Consider the following 20,501-nt stretch of genomic DNA (forward strand, 5'->3'; position numbering starts at 1 on the left):
TAGTCTTGTTGTTCCGAAAAAATGGGGAGGAACGTTTTTTCGGCTTTATTTTTTATACATTTTTTTTGTTTCCCGCAAAATCAGGTACCACCAAAAATCATCGGATTGAGTCGAATGATATATCATAATGAAAACCTTTCAGTCGTGATGTCAACGGCACTAAATTGTTCCGAAAAGTTTTCTCAGTGTTGAGAAAACAGGTTTTGAATTGGGATTTTATTTTTCTAAATTCCAAGTGATGTGAAAGATGAGTGATTCAGAAACATATCATTTAAAAAAATCCAAGCTATTAAAATTGTTAATTGATGAGTTTTTCATTCGATTAGTGTTGACGGAATATTCCTTTGAAATTTTTAAGGTGGTGGTTGTTTTTTTGGCTGTTTTTCTGAAATTGATATCTGAGGTCTTTTTTTATTTTGAATTATTTAATTCCTATTCATTTTGCTTTTCGCTGGCTTGCAATGTTACGCCTTCATTCTATCGCAAGTGATGCGAAGCTTCACTTCGCCTTTATTTTACGAATATGGTTGGAAGATTCTCCGCATCTTGCACAGCATCCGGCTATCCTTGTTATTTATTGCTTGTGCTGCAGGAAAGTTAGATTTTTTCTGACTTTTTCGATGTGGACTTTTTTGAAATGTATGCAGTTTAACTTATTATTTTATATTTTGGAGTCGATGAACGTAGTTCAGAATCTTATATAGGTCTTGGTGATTTTTTTTGTTATTTTTTGTTCATGAAAAGTGTTAAAATTTGTTCAGGCTAGTTTGATTTTTCGCTTTTCTGATTTCGTTTCAAGTTCAGTTCATTTTTTGTTAAAACAAAGGCAAATTCCACAATCGAACAGCAAACGTATAAAGGTCACAAAAAACGTAAGTGGAATTTAGTTTTCAGATTTCCCAGCGAAATAGAAATTTGACCTACTCATCCAGCTTTCTCGAATTGGGTCAATTTTTATCAAAAAAGTGCCAGTCATAAATTGTTCCAGAAATTCAAAGAGCTTTAAGGGCATCTATTTTTTCCTTTGAAATTCGAAAAACAGGTGTTTTTTAAATTTGTTTTCTTGCGTTCATTGATTCTTTTCCAACTATCTTTTGGCTATGTTTTTAATTGACTCCTGTTCTTTTGTAAAAAGAATAAATCGAGCTTTTGCGATTAAATTGGGTCATATAAATGAGTTACCAAATAGATCGTTCTTCTTGAAGTTGTCCATTTTTTAATCGTCGCCTTCCAAAATTTTGCTGGCCGTTCTAAAATTTAATCTAACAGATATCCAAAAATCTGATATAAACAGGAATAGCAGAGAGGCGGGTAGGCTTTGTCTTTGATAACCTATTTTTGCTTGGCGATTTTCTCGTAGCTCCCTGTTCTAATGTGTAAAAATTGTTTGCGTGTTTTCGATATTTTCGCTTTAGCGTTAATTTTCGGATAACTGACCCCCGCCGCAATTTTTAGATTACTTAAAGTGAAAAGTTTGGTTTTAATTTTATAATAGTATCCTGAAGTCCTACTAATGGATTGCCCACTCTTTTTGTTCATCTTCTATTTTCTTAGTAAAACTCGTTCATTGATACTTAGTACTTTTGGTTTGATATCTCAACAAGAATGCTCGTATCAGGGCGAAGCCCTGAATGTTCCGACTGCCTATTAAGGTTTATGGAGCAGTAATATCAATAAAAAATTAAAAGTAAAAACAAAATGAAATTTTTTTTTTTAATTTGAATTTTTTTTAATAAAAATCATCCCCCACATGCCATATAAAGAACAAAAGGATAGATTTCGTTGCTTGTAACAAATCAATTATGGCAAATAAGCGTCGTTAAATCAATTTGGAACGATTTCTAAGACGGATTAACTCTCTGCTTACGCGTTAATAGCGCGAAATATATCGCGCGTTAATTGTCCCAAAATGGCAATCTTTAAACCCCCATAGCTTTACGAAAAATGATCACAGGTGAAATATCTTTTCAAATTTAGGCTCAGGACAACAATGGTTTTCGAATGATGTTAAAAAATTCCGTCAAAAATGGCTAGTTAAAAAGTCGAAATTTGTCTGAAGAAAAAAAAACCCACCCCGAGCACCAATATTCCGTTACTTTCGTATCGAAAGTCGGAACAATAATGAAGCACTGTCAAAAATGAACGCGTCAATAAATTGCTCGTGCTGTAAATAAACCGCAGAGGAAACGTAGAAGTCACTTCCAATTTTAGTCTTTTGTTGCTCTTTTTCGCTCTTATTATTTGAACAAGCTTAAAACATTCTATACCATATCTGCGCATGATAGGTGTTTTTTTTGTCTATTAACTGAAGTCATTTTTTGTTCTAATGACTAGGAGGAGTAAGGAACTATTCAACTCATAGACATACTCAAGAGGTATAGTATAGATGACAAAACTTTGAAAAAAAACAATCTATAGATGAAAATTTTGAACTACAAAGATAGAGCATGAGTCATGCAGTTTTAAATAAAAAATTTGCGTGTTAATAGAAGCGTTTACTGCCTCTTGGATTTACGTTTTTTTTTAAATTTTATTTTAATATACTTATCTGATCAGTTACTGATACTTCGATTTACTGGCCACATCCAAAGTTTTCCTTATTAAATTGTCCAATCCATCTGTGTTTGGTCATACTTTTTTTTAAACTTGTAAAAAAACTGGGTACGCCGTTAGCTGGACTGGACTTGTATCTCTGAAAAAGGGACCAGAAAATAGTCTAAATATTTTCAAGAATCGATCGAAGCTACTTGGAATGATTGTTTCTTTTTTGCTTCTAAGCAAGATAAACGTTGTTAGACGTAAAATTCTGAACTTTTTCACAGGCTGGTTTTGTTTTGCCTGTAATGAGCGTAGTGAAGACTCTTAGATACGTCTTGCTGATTTTTTTGTTTTTTTTTTTCAGGAAAAAGTCTTAAAATATTGATGCACTTTGGTATAATGCACTTTTTGAGTTCAATTGAAATTAATCTGCTGAAAATGACGTAAATAGCACTCTCCAAATACGAACGTGGAAATAGCGCGAAAAAGCGTGAACAATTTCTAGTTTCGAAAGTGATTTTATTTTTAAGATTTCCCAGCGGAATAAAAACTTTACCCACTGATCTAATTTTTTCAAGTTGGGTTCATGTTATCAAAGAAGCGCCAATCATAAATCGTTCTAGAAATTTAAAGGTCATCTATTTTTGTTCCGACTTTCGATAAGAAAAGTAACGGAATATTTGTGCTCGGGGTGGGTTTTTTTTTTCTTCAGACAAATTTAGACTTTTTAACTAGCCATTTTTGACGGAATTTTTTTATATCATTCGAAAGGTATTGTTGTCTTGAGCTCAAATTTTAAAAGATATTTCACCTGTTTTTTGTAAAATTATGGGGGTTTAAAGATTGCCATTTTGGCCAATTTGGGACAATTAACGCGCGATATATTTCGCGCTATTAAAGCGTAAGCGGAGAGTTAATCCGTCTTAAAAATTGTTCCAAATTGGTTGAAAGAAGCTTGTTTGCCATAATTGATTCGTTACAAGCAGCGAAATCTATCCTTTTGTACTTTATATGGCGTGTGGGGGGATGATTTTCATAAAAAATAATTTAAATTTTAGAAAAAAAAATTTTCATTTTTCTTACATTTATTTTTTAATGTTATTACTGCTCCATAAACCGTAAAAGGCAGTCGGAACATTCAGGACTTCGCCCTGATACGAGCAGTCTTGTTTTCTTCGAAATTCGAAACTTGAGATTTTTTCGAGAAAGTCAGTGTTTTTTTTTTGCTTACTTGCGTTCATTACTCTTTTTCAATCTTCGATTGGCTGTTCTTTTTATCATCAAATTCCTAATGAATAAAGGAGAAATCTTTTAGTATAACTATAATTGTAACAAAAAAACCCTAAGCGACCTGTCGTTTCTTGATAAATTTTTTCATGACAATGTGCCTGTTTTTTTAGATTAATTTTTGGTTGTTGAGACGTATTCATTGGAAGATTGTTGCACAAACGCACTGATTGGTTTGCAAATTTGTAAAGAGCTGTCGTTACAAGAATTGACCCAAAAAGAGAACGTAAACAGTTGAAAACAGTGTAGAAAGCCAGACAAGACAAGAGATGGCAGTGGCGGTCGAGCAGTACGACTACTTGTTCAAGTTCCTTGTTATAGGTAAGTAAAGGGCAAATGCATTTTCAAATCATTCTTGTTAACATTTAAGTGTTCAAACTACCTTTTGTCTTTAATTGTGAAACCGATTATAAAATGGGTTTTAAAAAAGTGTGCTATGAAGTTTTCGTTGTTTTGGAAGAGCAGACTTGGTAATTTAAGTACAAAGTTGATAATCTTTTCAAAGATAAATGATTAAGTGGTAGTAAGAGCAAAATTTCAAACCACCAGTTTGGAATTGGATGTAATTTTTGCTGTGTATGGTGTAGGTAGTGCAGGTGTGGGGAAGTCATGTCTGCTGCACCAGTTCATAGAGAACAAATTCAAGGAGGAGTCCAGTCACACTATCGGAGTCGAGTTCGGATCCAAGGTCATCAACGTCTCTAACAAGAGTCTCAAGCTGCAGATATGGGACACTGCAGGACAAGAAAGATTCAGGTTGGTAACGCCACTCATATCTGGTTTAGTTGCTCTAGTTTCACTGGAAAGTGTTTAGAAAATATTTATGAATTTTTCATCAAAAAACTAAAGAAGCTCAGCCTTTTTAATTTCTTCGGCGAAAGTAATTTTTTGCAAACATAGTTTTGCTCAATACAATCATTGCACTTGGTGGCATGATGTTTGACAAATGTATACCAATACGTGTGACGAAAACGGAAGTATCGAAAATGACTATTATATTGCTAATTTTGGTTTGGTAAGAATTTGAAACCCGAAATCTTGTATACTTTCTCGTTTTGAAGTGTTTTACTTTTAGAAAATCTCTTGGTTATTGGGCTATAATTTCTGCTCTAAATATGCTTTATTTTTGGATGATTTTTTAAAGAGACGCTTTTCTCGTTCCTTTTTTGCCTTCGGTAAACGAAGCGTCCATCATTAACTAGTTACTGTGGTTATTACTTAACTCTTACTCGATAATATCGCATTTTCTGACTCTTTTTTAGTGCGGACCTTGTTCAGATGTTGCTTTTTTATTATTTGTATCTGATGCACTGTTTAAAGTTGCTTCGAGTTTTATTGCATCGTTTCATGGATTCTTTGGACATTCTTTGTAGAACTAGAGAAGCATTAAAAAACTTGCGCAACGTAGTCTTGGGTTCTAATCGCATTTATTAGTTTTTGTTGTGCTGATCATGAATTATCTGTGAATGCGTGCTCAGACCACTGGTAAAAGGCAACAACTGGGAAAATTTTATGGCCTGTTGTCTGGCGTCCCTTGAATGAATAATTTATTCCCAGACTTATATTTATTCAGATCTGTCACCCGCAGCTACTACAGAGGGGCCGCTGGAGCACTTCTAGTGTATGACATCGCATCCAGAGAGACATTCAATGCACTTCAGACGTGGCTGTCTGATGCCAGGACTCTGGCAAGTCCCAACATTGTCGTGCTTCTGGTTGGCAACAAGAAAGACCTGGAGGTCGAAAGGTGCTTATTATTACGCTTGCGCTAAGTCCTTACGCTTGCGCAAAGTCCTTACGCTTGCGAAAGGACTTTTTTTGAAGACTTGGCATCTGACTAGCATACACAAAGCTACTTGTAGAGTTTCTAATGGTGCAGGAAATTTTTTTCTGGATATTTTGGGCTTTTATAGACAAAAACGATTTTTAAATTTTTTTCCGGTTGATTTTCTTAGTCATTCATATTTGTATCGTAAGTAGTGCGAAGCTCAGCTTCGCCTCTGCGTGGAAAGTTATTTACTGATTTTCAGAAAGAGTATTAGTTATAAGACCGTATACTCCCCTGAGTGCCTGTATACTCCCCTAGAGTCTCTTTTTACTTGACCCCTCAATCAACCGCCTTCGAAAAAGTCTGAGGGTGATTATTTGACCCATATTTTTGATTTTTTTCCTTTTCTCAAAAAACCCCTCTACCGAATCTGATTTTTTGGTTTCAACGAATAGAGTGGTTTCGAAAAGCTCCATGCATGCGGCTATGCCCAATTTTATTTACACATTAAGTTATTGCCCTCGGAATAGTCAATTTATTTTTTATTTTTGACCGTTTTTTAAGGTATTGCCCTCGGAATAGTCAATTTATTTTTATTTTTGACCGTTTTTTAACTTTTTGAATATTCTCGAAAACTACCCTGCCAAATTTGAGACTTTGGGTTCAATTTAAAGGTGGGCAGATCATTTCCGACTACTCCCACATTTTCCTGGCACCAATAATTTCAGGCCCTCGGAATTGTCAGATTTTAGATTTTTGACCGTTTTTAATTTTTTTGAACGTTCTCGAAAACTACCCGGCTATATTTGAGATTTTTGGTTCAATTTAAAGAACGGGCTGTGGGTAGCTCAATTGCTAATGCGACACCAAAAGTTATGGTCCTCGGAAAAATCAAAAATTTTATTTTTGACCGTTTTTTTAAAAAAACAAAGTTTTTGACATTTCTCGAACTACCCTCCCAAATCGGAGATTTTGGATTCAATCGAAATTACAGGTTGAGTGAATCCTTTCTGCATAACCTTTCTGTATCCTTCTGAGATCTTGGATTCTGAAAAGTCTGCAAAGTCCAAGATCTGAAATCACATTTTTGTGCCCCATCAGTATAGCAATTTCATTCAATATCAAACACATACTTCCAGCTTTAGCTGGCTCCTAGTTGTTTTTTATCTGGACATAACAAAAATTTTTGTTCACCTAGTTTTTTTTCGACTGTTTTGATGTGTATTGTATCGCAAGTGGTGCTAATCTCTGTTTTAATTTGAATGGAGTTTTAATTCTGTTTTAAAAACGATTTTTATCTACAAGTAAAAGAACAACATACGAGCAGCTCTGCTCTTTACGGAGAACCGATTTGGGGTCTTTTATTTAAGAGCTACAATTCTGAGCCTGCTAATGTTGACTCACCCTCGAGCAACGAGCAGGGATCTATTTTGAATTAGGATGATAGCTTACAATATCTGGCCGCCTCTAAAAAAGTTAATCCAATCTTTCCCGTTAACAGCTCCATTATATTTATAATTATCGCTGTATTAATAAATATTGTTGTATTTATAATCATCGTTATATTTATGACCCCATTATATTTGTATTCACCGTTGCAATTAGCAAGAGTATTGTTACATGGGACTTATTTAAGCTTTTTCAACGTACTAATTTGGCATGTTTAACAAAAGAATTTTTTCACGCTTAAGCTATATCGTATATTGCAATGGTCAAGATTTGTTTTTTCGATTTTCCTGTTTGAAATGAGTGTTTACTTCACCAAGTTTGAAAGTAGCAACCTCATAATGAGATGCTGTCAGGGTTTCCCCGAATGTTGCGATTTCGGCCTCCATATATCAAAAAGCAATTCTTTTAGTTTACGAGATACGGCAATTTTCGAGATTTTTCATAAATTTCTAGAAAATTTTGATTTTTTTAAGTTTCTGAAAATTTGAAATTCGCAACCCTGTAGTTGGGGGATGTCAGGGTAGTCTCAGGGGTTGCGAATCTTGCCTTTAAATCTTACTTCTCAAATCCTTGTAGTTTTCGAGATATGACGTTTTTTTTAATGATTTTTTCAAGATTTTTAAAAGAACTTAGATTTAAATGATTTCAAAAAGTTTGAAGTTCCCACCTCTATAGTGAGGCTCTGTTAGGGTACTCCCAGGAGTTGTGAATTTTGTCTTCAAATATGACTGCTCAAATCCTTGTAGTTTTTGAGATCTGACGTTTTTTGTGATTTTTTTTTTAAAGTTTTCAGAGAACTTACATTTAATTTTATTTCTTCTAAATTTGAATTTCCCAACCGTTAAGTTTGGAGCTGTCAGAGTTTTCTCAAGGTCTCAGGTGTTGCGAATCTTGCCTCCAACTGTGACTGCTCAAGTCTTTGCAGTTTTTCAGATATGACGTTTTTTGTTATTTTTTCAAAAAAAGTTTCAGAAAACTTAAATTTATTTTTTTTCTTCAAATTTTGAAGTTTCTAACCCCCTGTTTTTCAAACTTTGATTTTACCAACCCTGTAACTCGTTGCTGTCAGATTACAATCACAGGATGCTGATTTTTTTCCAGTATGTACGGTTTTTTTTGAGTTTTTAAAAATTCGAAGCACCGGAGGTGCGTTACACGCTAGTTCAAATTTATTATAGCTCAATATTTTATCACATCATTTTTGCGGCTTTACGACCGTCTAACCTTAGGCTGTAGGGGTCCGAACGTCATCCGCCTCCTCAAGTTGGGACTGTCTAAGGTGAAATGGATGTGATTACCACTCTCTACGGTTGATCTTGTATTAAGTAGGACCGGGGGTTAAAAATTAAGAACAAAGTTTCGTCTAGGTTAGTCGGAAACCCCAAAGTCTTCAGACTAGTTGTTCTCCACGCTGAGAAAACTTAGTTAGGGCTTTGAAATGATACTAAGCTTGCTTTGAAGTAATCAAAATTGTTAAGATGAAAAATACAACCCGCGGAACATTAGTAATATCAATAGTGTTAAAGTTCAATTCATTTTTTTCGCCTGATTATATCTTCCATTTGATAATAAATTATCAAATGGCATGTTGCGCGTTAGTAGGGTGTAGTTATTAATTTCAACTTGTATTATTGTGTTTTGAAGGGAAGTGACGTTTCTGGAGGCGAGTCGTTTCGCCCAGGAGAACGACTTGATGTTCGTGGAGACGAGTGCTCTGTCGGGTGAGAATGTGGAGGAGGCGTTCCTCAAGTGTGCTCGCACCATCCTCTCCAAAATTGAGACGAACGAACTCGACCCCGACAAGGTCAGTAGCCCTTCTCATAAACTGCCATGCTATTTTTTCAGCCATACTATGGTCATCCAGACTGAGCTCAGCACTAGCTGTGAAAATACTTGTTTCCATATTTCAACCGAAGTTAACGCCAGATTGTTCCTAATACCATTCTGGGTTAACCCATATGAAAGAAGCTGGTTAAGCTGAAACACTCCAGTTCAGCTGGTAAAACTGTGTCAAAAGTCTTTAAACTGAAAATATGCTTTTTTTAGTCATTAAGTTGCTCAAGTTTACCAATAATGCCAAGAATTTGACATTAACCGTGATAGTTTTGTGAAGGTTCATCAATGGTGCGCAGTTTTGAGCTAAAAGCGCTTCTGAAATGATGGTCAAGAAACGTTTTTACATAATGCTTACACATGCGGTTATCAAATCGCGTCATATTGGTTCTGATAGTAATTATGGTGGCGGATGCTCAAAATTCTGAGCCTGAATTTTAGGAAGAAGTGCGTCAACTGTAGAATCGTATTCGAATGTATGATATGATACGTTTCAGGTGGGATCTGGTATCCAATATGGGGACTCTGCACTCAGAAGGGCCCACAGGAATGCAGTTCCCCAGCCGAACAGGCCCTCGGCCGCCGACTCCTGCTGCAGAGGCTTCTAAGCACAGTTCCATATCATATTGCAAGAACCATCACGATCCGGAAGAGCTGTACAACTAACTGCGTGAGATAGCTATTGTTACACGATCACTATAGACTTTATAAATCTTTATCGAAGCTTTTTTTTTTTCAGTACGTTCGCTTGAACTTGTTTTGCATTTGGATGCGATGGAATTATATGCTAAAGCTGTACATCGTGATGAAGTTATAAATGTCTTTACCTTGTCTTGTATCACGCCGTCATGCAATGAATCAGATCAATGAACTGTTATGCATCAAAAACTATGGTTGGATCTACTTTACAATTCCGTCGACGTAAGACGTAAACACCCCCCCCCCCCCACCTCTGTCTGCGCACCAGAGGGAGGAGACTACCAGTCATTCGTAAAAATCATAGTTTAATGCGTAGAAAGGAGTATTTTCATTTAAACAGGAGTTTCGGCAAATCATTTTTACTGCTAATAAATGGGATTCAATTATAACCGCTCGAAACTAAAAGAGCAGAAGAGCAGTGATTGTAAAGTGGATAAAACTTACTGTGAAATGATTTCGACGATGAACTTACGAACCTCAGATCAAATTCCAATTTCAAATCAAATGCAGTTTGAAGATATAAATAGATACATAGACTCAAATGAGCCTATCTCCATTATTTGCAATTCGTCAGCTGATTATTTCGTAGCCGAGTTTTGAAATTGGGAATTTGCGTTAAAATTTGGCGACTCTTAGAGTTGGAGATGAACAGGATATAATATTGATGTAGAATTTAGATTACATCTGCAGAATTTGGAATTCAATTGTAACAATAAGTGTAATTTTCATATTAGAAATATATTGCCTATCATGCATTGATTTTGTCGGCTTTGCATCTTTTTTGTTCTATTCTCAATATCATGAAAAAGCTGACAAATAGAATGTTGCAATTAATGTTTACTCTAATTTGGGTTCGAATTTTATTATTGATTTTTTTTGCTGAGTTCAAAATGCCTGTAAATTTTTGTATATACTTTCCTGTTGCTATTAAAGTACTATTTCATCCACCTCGTTTATTTAATTTAAGGATTAGAGTTCTTGTTTTGTCGATTCTTAAGAGTACCGAGACTCAGGATGAGAAAAGATTCGATTCTCGACTAGCTCAAGTGCAAATGAACGCAGTGAAGAGTTTACAGGCAAATGAACAGTTTTTTTGTTCTGCGAAAGTTTGTTCACGCTCATTTTTGATTTTTCGCGCTTACAATTTGTTCTTCTAAATTCAATTGAAACTCATTTGCGGAACGGAAAACAATTTTCCCGGGTCGAGGTGCTCACTTTATGTTTCTACTTTCAAAGTTGAGCACATGTCAGTTCTCGACCGAAAAAGCATAGTCGAGACAGGAGTTTGGGTCGAGCACGAATTTGAAACATACTTCGAGTACGGTCAAAACATACCTATTTCGACTCAAAACATACCTAAATTTTCTACTCAAATTGCAAACCAGTAGTCAAAAATCACAATAACAGTTAATTTTTACAAAAAACATTTAAATTCCACAAAACTGATCATTTCATGCTGTTAAAAAAGCATCATAAGATGCTACCCAAAAAGCATAAATTATAATGTTTTAATTTTGAATAATTCATGTTTGAAAGTCGAAACATACCCAAGTTCGGTCGAGCACTGTTGGAATATATCTTGCTTAGTTCGAGCACATTTTTTTCCGGGCGAGCGCCTTGGAAACAAACCTTGATTGGGTCGAGGACATTTGTTTCGGACGAGCACGTTCTAAATATACAAAATTTTGCACAAGATGGTCGAAAGATAGCGATTTTTGGTCGAGACGGTCGAAACATAAAGCGAGCACCTAGACTACGGGAACTTTTATTTATAAAAACTTCTAAAAACATGAAAAAATTTATTGAAAAGTATTGTTTATAAAATGGGTCTTTTATTAGAATGAATTGCGTTAATCTTATGTGATTGAAAAGTTATTTGAAACTATAAATTTAGGTTTTTTATTATACTGAAAATCCAGAGTTGAGAAAGTCATAACGTTCAAGGCCAAAAATATCGAGATAGAAGAAACAATATCTATTTATTTCATATTTATTGCTAGTTCCCTACGCAAAGATAAAGGTAATAGCAGTAGTAGGGGTGGCGGCGGGGTCAAAAACATGGAAGAGCTTTCATTTGTTCGAATTGTCTACCGATGTGCCTTCCATTTTTTTTTTACTTGAAGCACCTTCAATATTTTAGGCTCCTAAAGTCTGAAGGAGCAGCTTTTTTCGACTTGACATTTTTCCTTTTTGTGACTACAGTGCTAGTAGTACTGTGAAGAACGAAACTTTAATTAGTTCTTGACTTTTGCTTAGTTTGATTTTTGAATTAAATTTTCAAAGTAAGTTTTGTTAGTCCTTCTTACAAGCACATGTAAAAAAGTTTTTGCTTTTTTTTCAGAAAAAGTGAGTTTTAGGAACAGTTTTCATACACATTCAATTATGAAGTTCTGAACAACTAGGCGTTCAAAATGAATGAAAAGACCAGAAAACTTAATACAGGTAGTGCACACTGTTTTATTCAAAAATCAATTAAGGAAAGTGAAAAATCAAGCTATTTTCAATCAAATGAAAAAAGATTGTCGAAAAACAAAAAAACTTATTTTTAGGTGTTTTTAATGTAAATTCAAGTTGTTTTGCTGTTCAAAAATAAACTTTTTAGTGCTCAAATTTTCAAATTAGGTTGCGTCGTTCAACTAACACTGAAAAAACACCTTAACACTTTTTTTTTCATTTGAGAAAAAGGCAAAAAAGCTGAGCTTGCAAATGGGTTTTTTCCCTTGCTTTCACAATTTTATTTTTTCTCTTAAAATTTAATACACATTGATTAATTGTTTAGTAGCGTATCTTTCTGTAAAGACAGTGAAAAAAAAGAAGAAAGTAGAAAAACAAAATTGCGAGGTGTTTTTGATTGAATTGAAAGTGTTTTAGTAAATGCCAAAAATAATTCAGTGTTCGAGTCAATTGAAAACAGTACTGGACAATTTGTTTAAACTGTTTCGATTGGAACAACAAGAGAAAAAAATCGAGCAAAAATTATTTAAAAAAAAATTTTAAGTGAGATATTATATATCGATGAGAAATGATGTTGATTATCTAACTTTTACTCAGAGCCTTCCATATTTTCGAATTTTGCCGAGCTTAGTGCTAGAACATTCTCAAGATGACAAAAAAAACAAAACTAACAGCAAAACAATTGCAAATGACAATTTTTGGGCTGCCTTGTACTTGTTTCATTTGTTTAAATTGACATTTTTGCAATTTTTCCTCCACATCCAGTCATTAAACCAGTAAAGAGCCAGTTTTATTTTATTTTTCATAACAAACTGAAAGAGTAATTTAAAAACTCTCCAACAAATAAAAATCACCTGCAAATTGGTTTCAGGCCTAAATGAGTGATAAAAACGATGAAATAGCCGTGATTAATTTGAACCAAATTTTTAATAAATTTGGTGCTAATCAAAATTTTACTTCAACAAGAAACCAGTTTGAAACAATTGAATTTTTTTAGTACCTTGAGTTCTAGATTTGTAGTTAGAATAGGAATAACGGACTGCTTTTGCTATGATTTCAAATTTTACTTGATCGACCTCGTTTTTCATTATAGCGCCGCGCCGTCCATATTTTAGACTTTTCTGTTGATTGTGTTAAAATTCGAAATATGTTTTTTTTTCAAAAACTTGCAGCTGCGGTAATGTTTTAAAGTTCAAATGAGCCCACTTGCCATTTTTTATTTTAAAAAGAAATTTTCAGATACTAGATTTTCCAGCTGGACGAAAATCAATTTGCTTTTATTCGACTTACGATACGAAATCATAACCGTTCAAAGCTCATTGAAGTACTAGTTATTAATATTCGTAGGTCCGGTATTCAAAACTTTTAATAATCATAAATGATGCCTACAATGAGTTTGGATGAAAAATATGCATAATTGTGAAACAATTTTGGCACTAATTTGAGGTTCTGGTCTTTCTCAACTTTCTCAACTTCAAATTATCATTTTTCGCTCATTTAAAATCATTACCGAGTTTTATTTATATCAGACTGTTGCTCAGTATAGCCAAAAAGATGAAACCTGCCTAGAAAAAGATTTTTGATGATTTTTTGAAAAACAACCAAAAAAAATAGTGTTTTCGGAAAAAATGTTTTTGCTGTTTTTTTTTCGAGCCGTTTTATTTTTTTTTTCAACCAGAGTCAAAACAATCATCGAAATACACTGTTGTGGAAGTTTTCTATACAAGAAAACCAATTGCGGTCCAAAAACAGTTTTTCACCAAATAATTACATATTTTCGACTCAGTGGCGCTTGTAGTACTAGGAGGTAAGGTAAAAAAATTATAAAGTTGGAATATTTTAAATATTATATTTCAATTTATATCTCATAAGTATCTCAGCTGTTGTGCGCACCTACTCACTCCTGGACTTGACACCCGTGTTTGCAGGTATTTTTTCTTCTGCTCAAAACCTCCTGCACCTGAGATCCAAATATTCAGTTTTCTTTTCACTCAACTATTCAGACACCTCCTTTACTCGCTTCCGCCTTTCTCACCACTGCCACTTGCCCAATTTATAGGCAACAAATATAGTTTCTTAGATTTATATTGTGGATATCCTAAGTGATTTAAACGTTTAAACTTTCATCTTGTTTGACGAAAACGAAAACTATTATCCTGTTTTCTACTCTTTCACGTTAGTATGAAACCATGATCCTTTAACAACTGATCCATTTCATCTCGATTTACACTTTGTTATACAAAATCTTGGTTGTACCCAGGCTGAGGTGCTCGACTCATGATTCGACCGTCACAGTCAAACGGACTCCAATTTTCGTCGCAAACTAAGACAGTCGAACGAACACTATAGTCGAATCAAGGGTCGAACAGGGTCGAATCATGAGTCAAACAGGGTCAATAGAGTCGAACAAGGTCTAATCATGAGTCGAAGAGGATAAAAAGAAAACGAATTTCTCAAACGAAAAAAAAACTTTCTAAAATCTTTCTGGGATGCATGATTCAACGCTTCCGTCAATTTGACAATTAATCGCGATTTTGTATAAAAGAGTAGACTTCAATTTTAAAACAAAATTCAATTTTTTTTCGTAAAAACCATTTTTTGTTAATACTGCAAGTTTCGACCGTTTAATTCAAACTAATTCTTCCAAAAAGGTTCTGCTACCCCTTAATTGGACTGACAACTACACTATATTGCCAAAAAGACTCATACAGACCTAAGTTTCAGGTTTTTTTAAAAAAAAAAACTGCAACTTGACGGAAAAAATCCAATTTATTTTACCGAGAAGTGAACTAAAAACCAACAGCAGCACCTTTCGACTTCATAACTTAAATTTCTCTCGTATGGATAGATTTATACAGTTTTTGACAAAATCAAAAGAGGTGGATTTTCTAGCGTTTTTGATGCTTTCTTCAAATTTTTCCTTGGTTAGGGTCATTCTAGTCATTCGTTTCTTCATCAACGCCCACAAATTCTCTATGATATTTAGATCAGGGCTGTATGGGGGCCATTCGACGGTCTGAATATAATTTTCGGCTAAATAATCTCTTATGATTTCTGCTCTATGAACAGGGCAATTGTCTTCCATGAGCTTCCAGCCAAATTTAGCATAATCCTTTTACAACTTTTGGTCAAGCACATCCCTATAAGCTTTAGCGTTGTCTGGCAGTGCACATTTTACTAATCCAAAACTACCATCAGGTGTAATGAACCCCCAAAACATAACAGAAAAACGGGAAGAAATCTTCAAAACAGTACACTGTGGCTTGTAACGCTCACCACGTTGACACCAAACTCGAATACGGCCGTCTGTGTTCAGGGCAAATCGGACTTCGTCTGAGAAAAAAACAGACTGCATAAAACTTGGACTTGTACCCCAAAAACGGCAGTTCTTCTTCCGTAAAGCACTGTTCTTCTTGCCAAAGTTTAGTTTCAGAGCTGCGGATCTGCTCCAATTTTTTTTTTTTCAAAATACGTTCGACCGTAGTTGCTGAGATGGTTTTCGTACTGAAGCAGTTATAATCCGACTGTAGTAACTTAATAGATATTTTTTGTCTCCTTTCCTTATATTTCTGACCAAAAGTCTTTCTTCTTTTCCTCTAATTTTTGATTTTCTCCCACATCTAGAAAACCCAGAGAAGGTAGGATCTTTAAGATAAGCTTCGTAAACACTGTACGCAGTTTGTCGGTTTACTTTCAGCGTATTTTCCGAAAGTCGAACCTTGTTGTTGTAAGTCAACAATTTTAAACTTCGTTTCTAAAGTCAACGTGTTGCGTTTAGCCATGTTTCTGAACTAACTGAATAAATCCCGCAAAAACGCACAAAAATTTGAATACTTTTCACCTTAAAAAGTACGGGCCTCACATTTTTGTTCAATTCCTAAATGAGATTAATAATATTTCGTTGACAATTTAAGAAAAATGCCTGTATGAGTCTTTTTGGTGAGATACTGTAGACTGGGGGAGGGGCGTTGGATACATCTATTTTCCGGGTGGATTAAAGACATTTACTCGTAACGAGTTATCAAATTTTTCTAACTGGGAGCGGTCATAGTTAATTAAGACTCATGCTAAGTACATGCAAGCAGTGGTGGATCTAGAATTTCCAAAGGGGGCGGATTTTCAAAACATTTTTGAAAGTTTTGTCGACTTTTATTAGGTCGATCAAATTGATTTTTCAAGCTCTCCCGAAGCACTGTTTTGTCCCTATTTTGGCCAAGTTTTCTGCGCCGCAGGCAAAACTTTGAAAAAAAAACCAGGCTAAAAAGGGCGTTTTTAGGCACTTTTTGGAAAATTTTGACCAAAAAGTTGCATTTTTTTCGGCGCGCGCTCGCCCCTCAAAATTAGCATATATTGTCGCCGAATGCGCCTTTAGAAAATTTGAAAGGTCCATCGTCAAAAATGGATATCTCATAGTAGTACAAAAGGTGGACCCTTTGGGTCGGCAGGTGGTCAAATACCTGAATGGAAAGAAATGTCCGCACCCCCACCACCCCTACCTCCTAAATCAGCCCCTGCATGCAGTGTCTAGCCAAAATGATGCGTTTTTCTGTTATTAACATATTGACATGTGAGAATTGACATTTTGTTTTTCGACATTTTCTTTTCAAAAACGAATCATGATCTAATAAAATTTATTTTAATCACTTGAAATTAAATTTTAAGTAAAAGCCCATTTCAATTGATAACAAGTAGCCCAGAATGTTCCGACCACAGTCTTAAAAAACAAATTTTTTTTTTCAAGTTGGGGTCGTTTTTTTTCTGCGTGTCGTGATAGGAAGACTTGAAGGAAAAAAAACAGAACTTAGGCATACTCTAAAGTCATAATACAACAGGTCAATTTAAAAACAGTTTTTGAAGAAAAATTACTAGAAACGAAAAAAAAATTGAAAAAAATTTCAAAAATTTTTTCAAACTTTTTTTTGCAGAAATGTTTGAATTTTCAAGTTTTAAATTCCCAAAACTGCGCTAAAAAACTCCAAAAACTAACTTTATTCGAGTAAACTAAGTTGAATATGCTACACGGTCACCTTTTTAGCTCGAGATTAGACCAAAAATCTAAAAAATCAAACCGGTTTTTTGTCGACTTTGTGACAAAATTTTCAAAATTTTAATGTCGTTCTTTAAAATGATATATCACTCACCCCAGTCCGATTTTTATTTGTGGTACCCGACGATTTTTCGTTGAAAACAAATAATCGATTAAAATGTTCATAAAATTGATTAAATTATCATCTTAAAAACAAGCGGTTTTAATCGATTATAAGTTGAATAATTTCTTTCTACACTTAAGTAGAATGAAATATATTGCACGTTTATTATCCAAATTTGACTTATTGTCGTCAAAGTAGTCCCAAATTCAAACCATTGTAACTTATTGAAAATTCATCATAGGCGAAATACTTTTTGAATTTGAGCTCCAGACAAAAAAATTCTTTGGATGGTCAAAAAAATTGTCATAAAAAGGGTTCGAGAGTCGAAACTTGACGGATAAAAAAAACACTTCAAGTTTTAATGTTACGTATTTCGTCGAGACTCGGAACAGTGAATTTTGGTAACTATTTTGATATTATACAAGTCGTCAAGCTTACACATTTTGCATGGAAAATTTCACTTTAGGCTGCAGTCCTTTTCTCTCATTTGACAGTGGCAGAAAAAATAATTTTAATGGTAGATTTTTGAACCAATTATATCACCCAACATAATTTTCATCAGATATTTTGCATGCAAAAGAGCTCAAAGTTTCGCTCATGTGATTCAGAGCAACTGCAGATATCATAATGTTACAGTGAATTATTCATCAAATTTGAGTCATTGACTAAGAGTGAGTATATTTAATTGATTTTATAAGAGATTTGCTTTTCATATTTTTCTGCCATCAATTGTATCGCAGTTTTCACTTTTCGTTTTTGACCGCCCAAATCCTGGACCATTAACTCATCTTCTGACCCCTTCTGAGAATCTGTTACGTTTTTACCTGAAGGAAACTCGGTACTTGTACTCGGAAACTCACACTCGGCTCTGCTTTGTTCTTTCTTATCCAAACAACCGATTGGTGTAGTTTTTGTTAAGGTAATTGTATTTATTTTTGTCGCATCTTTCATATCTTTTGGTTCCGCAGTGCTCCTCATTTTGTTGTTTTCACTGTGGCTGTTTTCTGGCGTAACATTGGATCTGAATTTCTCCAGAATCTGCTTAACTCCCAATTTTTCATCCTCCGTTTTCATCTGCCAGCTAGTATCCGCAGTTGAATTCTGGCACAATTCACTCGAACTACAACTCTTTTTCTCAAGCGTAGTGTTTTGTTCGCCTCTTTCATATGTACTTTTCTTATCTTCACTTTCTTTCTCAAATCTTTCATTTTTTGTTTCTTTTTTATTTGGGAAATCCACCACAGGCTTTTCGCTCGGCAGGTCCGATTTGAACAATGCATTTGTGATGGCACTGATTCTGGATGCCTGCTTTGGGGCATTGATTGTGGGTTGTTTGATTGGCAGACTTATTTTCTCTCGTTCGAACCCATCGCTCATCGCTCTTTTTTGCAGATCCTCATTGGACGCAGAATCAACTTCTGTAAATTAGCATCAAAAAGGTCGCCGAGTTTTATAGATTGCGTTTATGTCCTAAAAACCGTATGTTGGTCATTTCCATTGGAAATTTCCATTGGATGACTAAGAAAATCATCTTAAAATAAAACTTTTAAAATGTAAAAGACGTAGTATAACATAAGCTAATTGAGCAGCATTTGTTCGTTCATTTTTTCGACTAATGGAAAGAAGCAGCCGCTGTTTAACCTCCAAGTATGCAATTACTTTTGACCTGTTAAACAATTTCCGAGAACTTGCGGTTAACTTATAAATCAGATACTTTGTTAACTTCAGTTAGACTCTTCAGCACAAAAACGCTTAATTTTTTAAAATGAGAAAAAAGCGGATTTCCGAATTTAAGATTTAAATCAGATTTTGGGTGCAATCACTATAAACTAATGTGGCTCAACATAAACCTAGTCGATCAAGGAAGACTTATTGTAACAGCGGGATTCTATGAGAGACGAATCATCACTTTTAAAGATCTTGCAAGATAACCTTCCTTCAAATTATCTGACGAACGATCTTGCTAAAACAATTGTTTTAGCAAAATCCTAAAAAATATCATTTTTGCTGAGAAAAGTTAACTTTGAGCGACAGCCTATAAGAGTTTGTAGAACAAAAAAATATCCTTTCTCATACATACACACTACCTTTGGGGCCAATCACCTAGCGTATGCAACCCTCAATGATTTTCCATGGATAGTAATTGATTATAATGGATTTTTATGGTGTCTCCATAAAATTCTAAAATAATTGACTATAATAGGTTAATAAGCAATTATAAAACAAATAGAAACGAAATCAATTTAATCCAATATAATCGAATATAATGAATAATAAAAAAAATTTTTGAGTAAAAGCCAAGATGTTCTAAAACCTTAAAATCAAATATTTAAAACTTGAACATTGCAATCGCTAAATTGTGTTTTACATTTGACTGAAGCAAAAATTTGTATTGTTTTTCTACTTGTCTCCCCTCCCCCTAATTAACACTAACCACCATTCTTTCCTAGTTTCTTCACTTACCACCACTTACCCCATACTTACGTTTACCGTTTAAAACGTCAAAAATACCTACGCTTGGTGCGGGGGAGGGGGGGGTAGGTTGGGTTGGGTAGGTGAGGTGACGGAGAGGTAGGGGGAGGTAGGTGGGCGGGGGGGGGGCTAGATGAAGGTAAGTAATGGGAAGGGGGTAAGTTGGTTTTAGGTGGAGGTGAGAGCAGCGGGTTGGCGTAGGTTGGGATGGGTCGGTGGGGACGGGTCCTGAGGGTAGGTGCAGAAACATGGTTTTGCAAAAGTTAACTAAATCTGAGTAGGTTAAGAAATTGATTCGGCTGTGAGTAATGCAGAAAAAGCTGCAATTTTGCAGAAACTTTGGAAAAAAATTCAAGAGATTATAATCCATTACAATCCATTGTATTAGATTTTGAATGGAGAATCTTTTTTTTTGCTCTAAAAAGAACTATAATCGATTGCGTGTTTCCAAAGTGTAATTACAATCGCTTATAAAGCCAAAATTTTTGGCCATGAAAATCGAATATAATCGAATATTATCCATGAAAACTCACTGCGGGAAACGACTGATACTAAAAAGTTTTTTGCTTGTATCTTATATCTACTTGAACGCTGCATTTAAACTATATTGAGCTAGTTGACATTTTTGATCAAATTTATGATACAAAAGACCAAAAACAATTTTGAACCGCGAGCTCTGCGACACCCCGGGTTGACCTCCATAGACAAAAAACTAATCATACAATTTTATGAACTAATTCTATGAAGAAATTGCTTGTCATAAAAAATCATACATGAAAAATTTTAGAAAAGTGTGATCGAATTTTAAATTTTTTTTTGTTTTCGAATAAAAGTTGGTGTGCCGTCATAAA

General features: G+C 34.6%; 3 protein-coding genes across 8 annotated transcripts in view; 2 read left to right on the plus strand and 1 right to left on the minus strand.

The window, feature by feature from the left end:
- Positions 1–2,602: 2,602 nt before the first annotated feature.
- The window catches only part of LOC134854559 (zinc finger protein 749-like), a 354,798-nt gene continuing 336,899 nt past the window's right edge, over positions 2,603–20,501 (plus strand). The window contains exon 1 of the mRNA XM_063870866.1: positions 2,603–2,606. The gene's annotated coding sequence lies outside the window, so the exon portion shown is untranslated. The remainder of the gene's footprint in view (positions 2,607–20,501) is intronic.
- LOC134854560 (ras-related protein Rab-4B-like) lies at positions 3,937–10,558 on the plus strand. The gene is made up of 5 exons (XM_063870867.1): positions 3,937–4,146; positions 4,413–4,581; positions 5,399–5,572; positions 8,687–8,846; positions 9,373–10,558. Exons 1-5 carry the CDS (start codon positions 4,095–4,097, stop codon positions 9,481–9,483), a joined length of 666 nt encoding a protein of 221 aa, XP_063726937.1. The 5' UTR covers positions 3,937–4,094; the 3' UTR covers positions 9,484–10,558.
- LOC134853844 (trichohyalin-like) overlaps positions 17,704–20,501 on the minus strand; it is a 48,882-nt gene continuing 46,084 nt past the window's right edge. For all 6 annotated transcript variants that reach the window (XM_063869780.1, XM_063869779.1, XM_063869783.1 and 3 more), the window contains one exon: positions 17,704–18,596. In XM_063869780.1, coding sequence (XP_063725850.1) covers positions 17,860–18,596 — 737 coding nt within the window. In that variant the 3' untranslated portion in view covers positions 17,704–17,859. The remainder of the gene's footprint in view (positions 18,597–20,501) is intronic.

The sequence above is a fragment of the Symsagittifera roscoffensis genome, chromosome 9, assembly GCF_963678635.1.
Source record: "Symsagittifera roscoffensis chromosome 9, txSymRosc1.1, whole genome shotgun sequence".
Lineage (NCBI taxonomy): Eukaryota > Metazoa > Xenacoelomorpha > Acoela > Convolutidae > Symsagittifera > Symsagittifera roscoffensis.

Bases quoted from the DNA above. Each gene is read 5' to 3' on its own strand.
- LOC134854560 (XM_063870867.1), top strand. From the start codon at position 4,095: ATGGCAGTGGCGGTCGAGCAGTACGACTACTTGTTCAAGTTCCTTGTT. The intron at 4,582-5,398 runs GTTGGTAACGCC...ATATTTATTCAG, and splicing joins GCAGGACAAGAAAGATTCAG to ATCTGTCACCCGCAGCTACT. The intron at 8,847-9,372 runs GTCAGTAGCCCT...GATACGTTTCAG, and splicing joins ACGAACTCGACCCCGACAAG to GTGGGATCTGGTATCCAATA.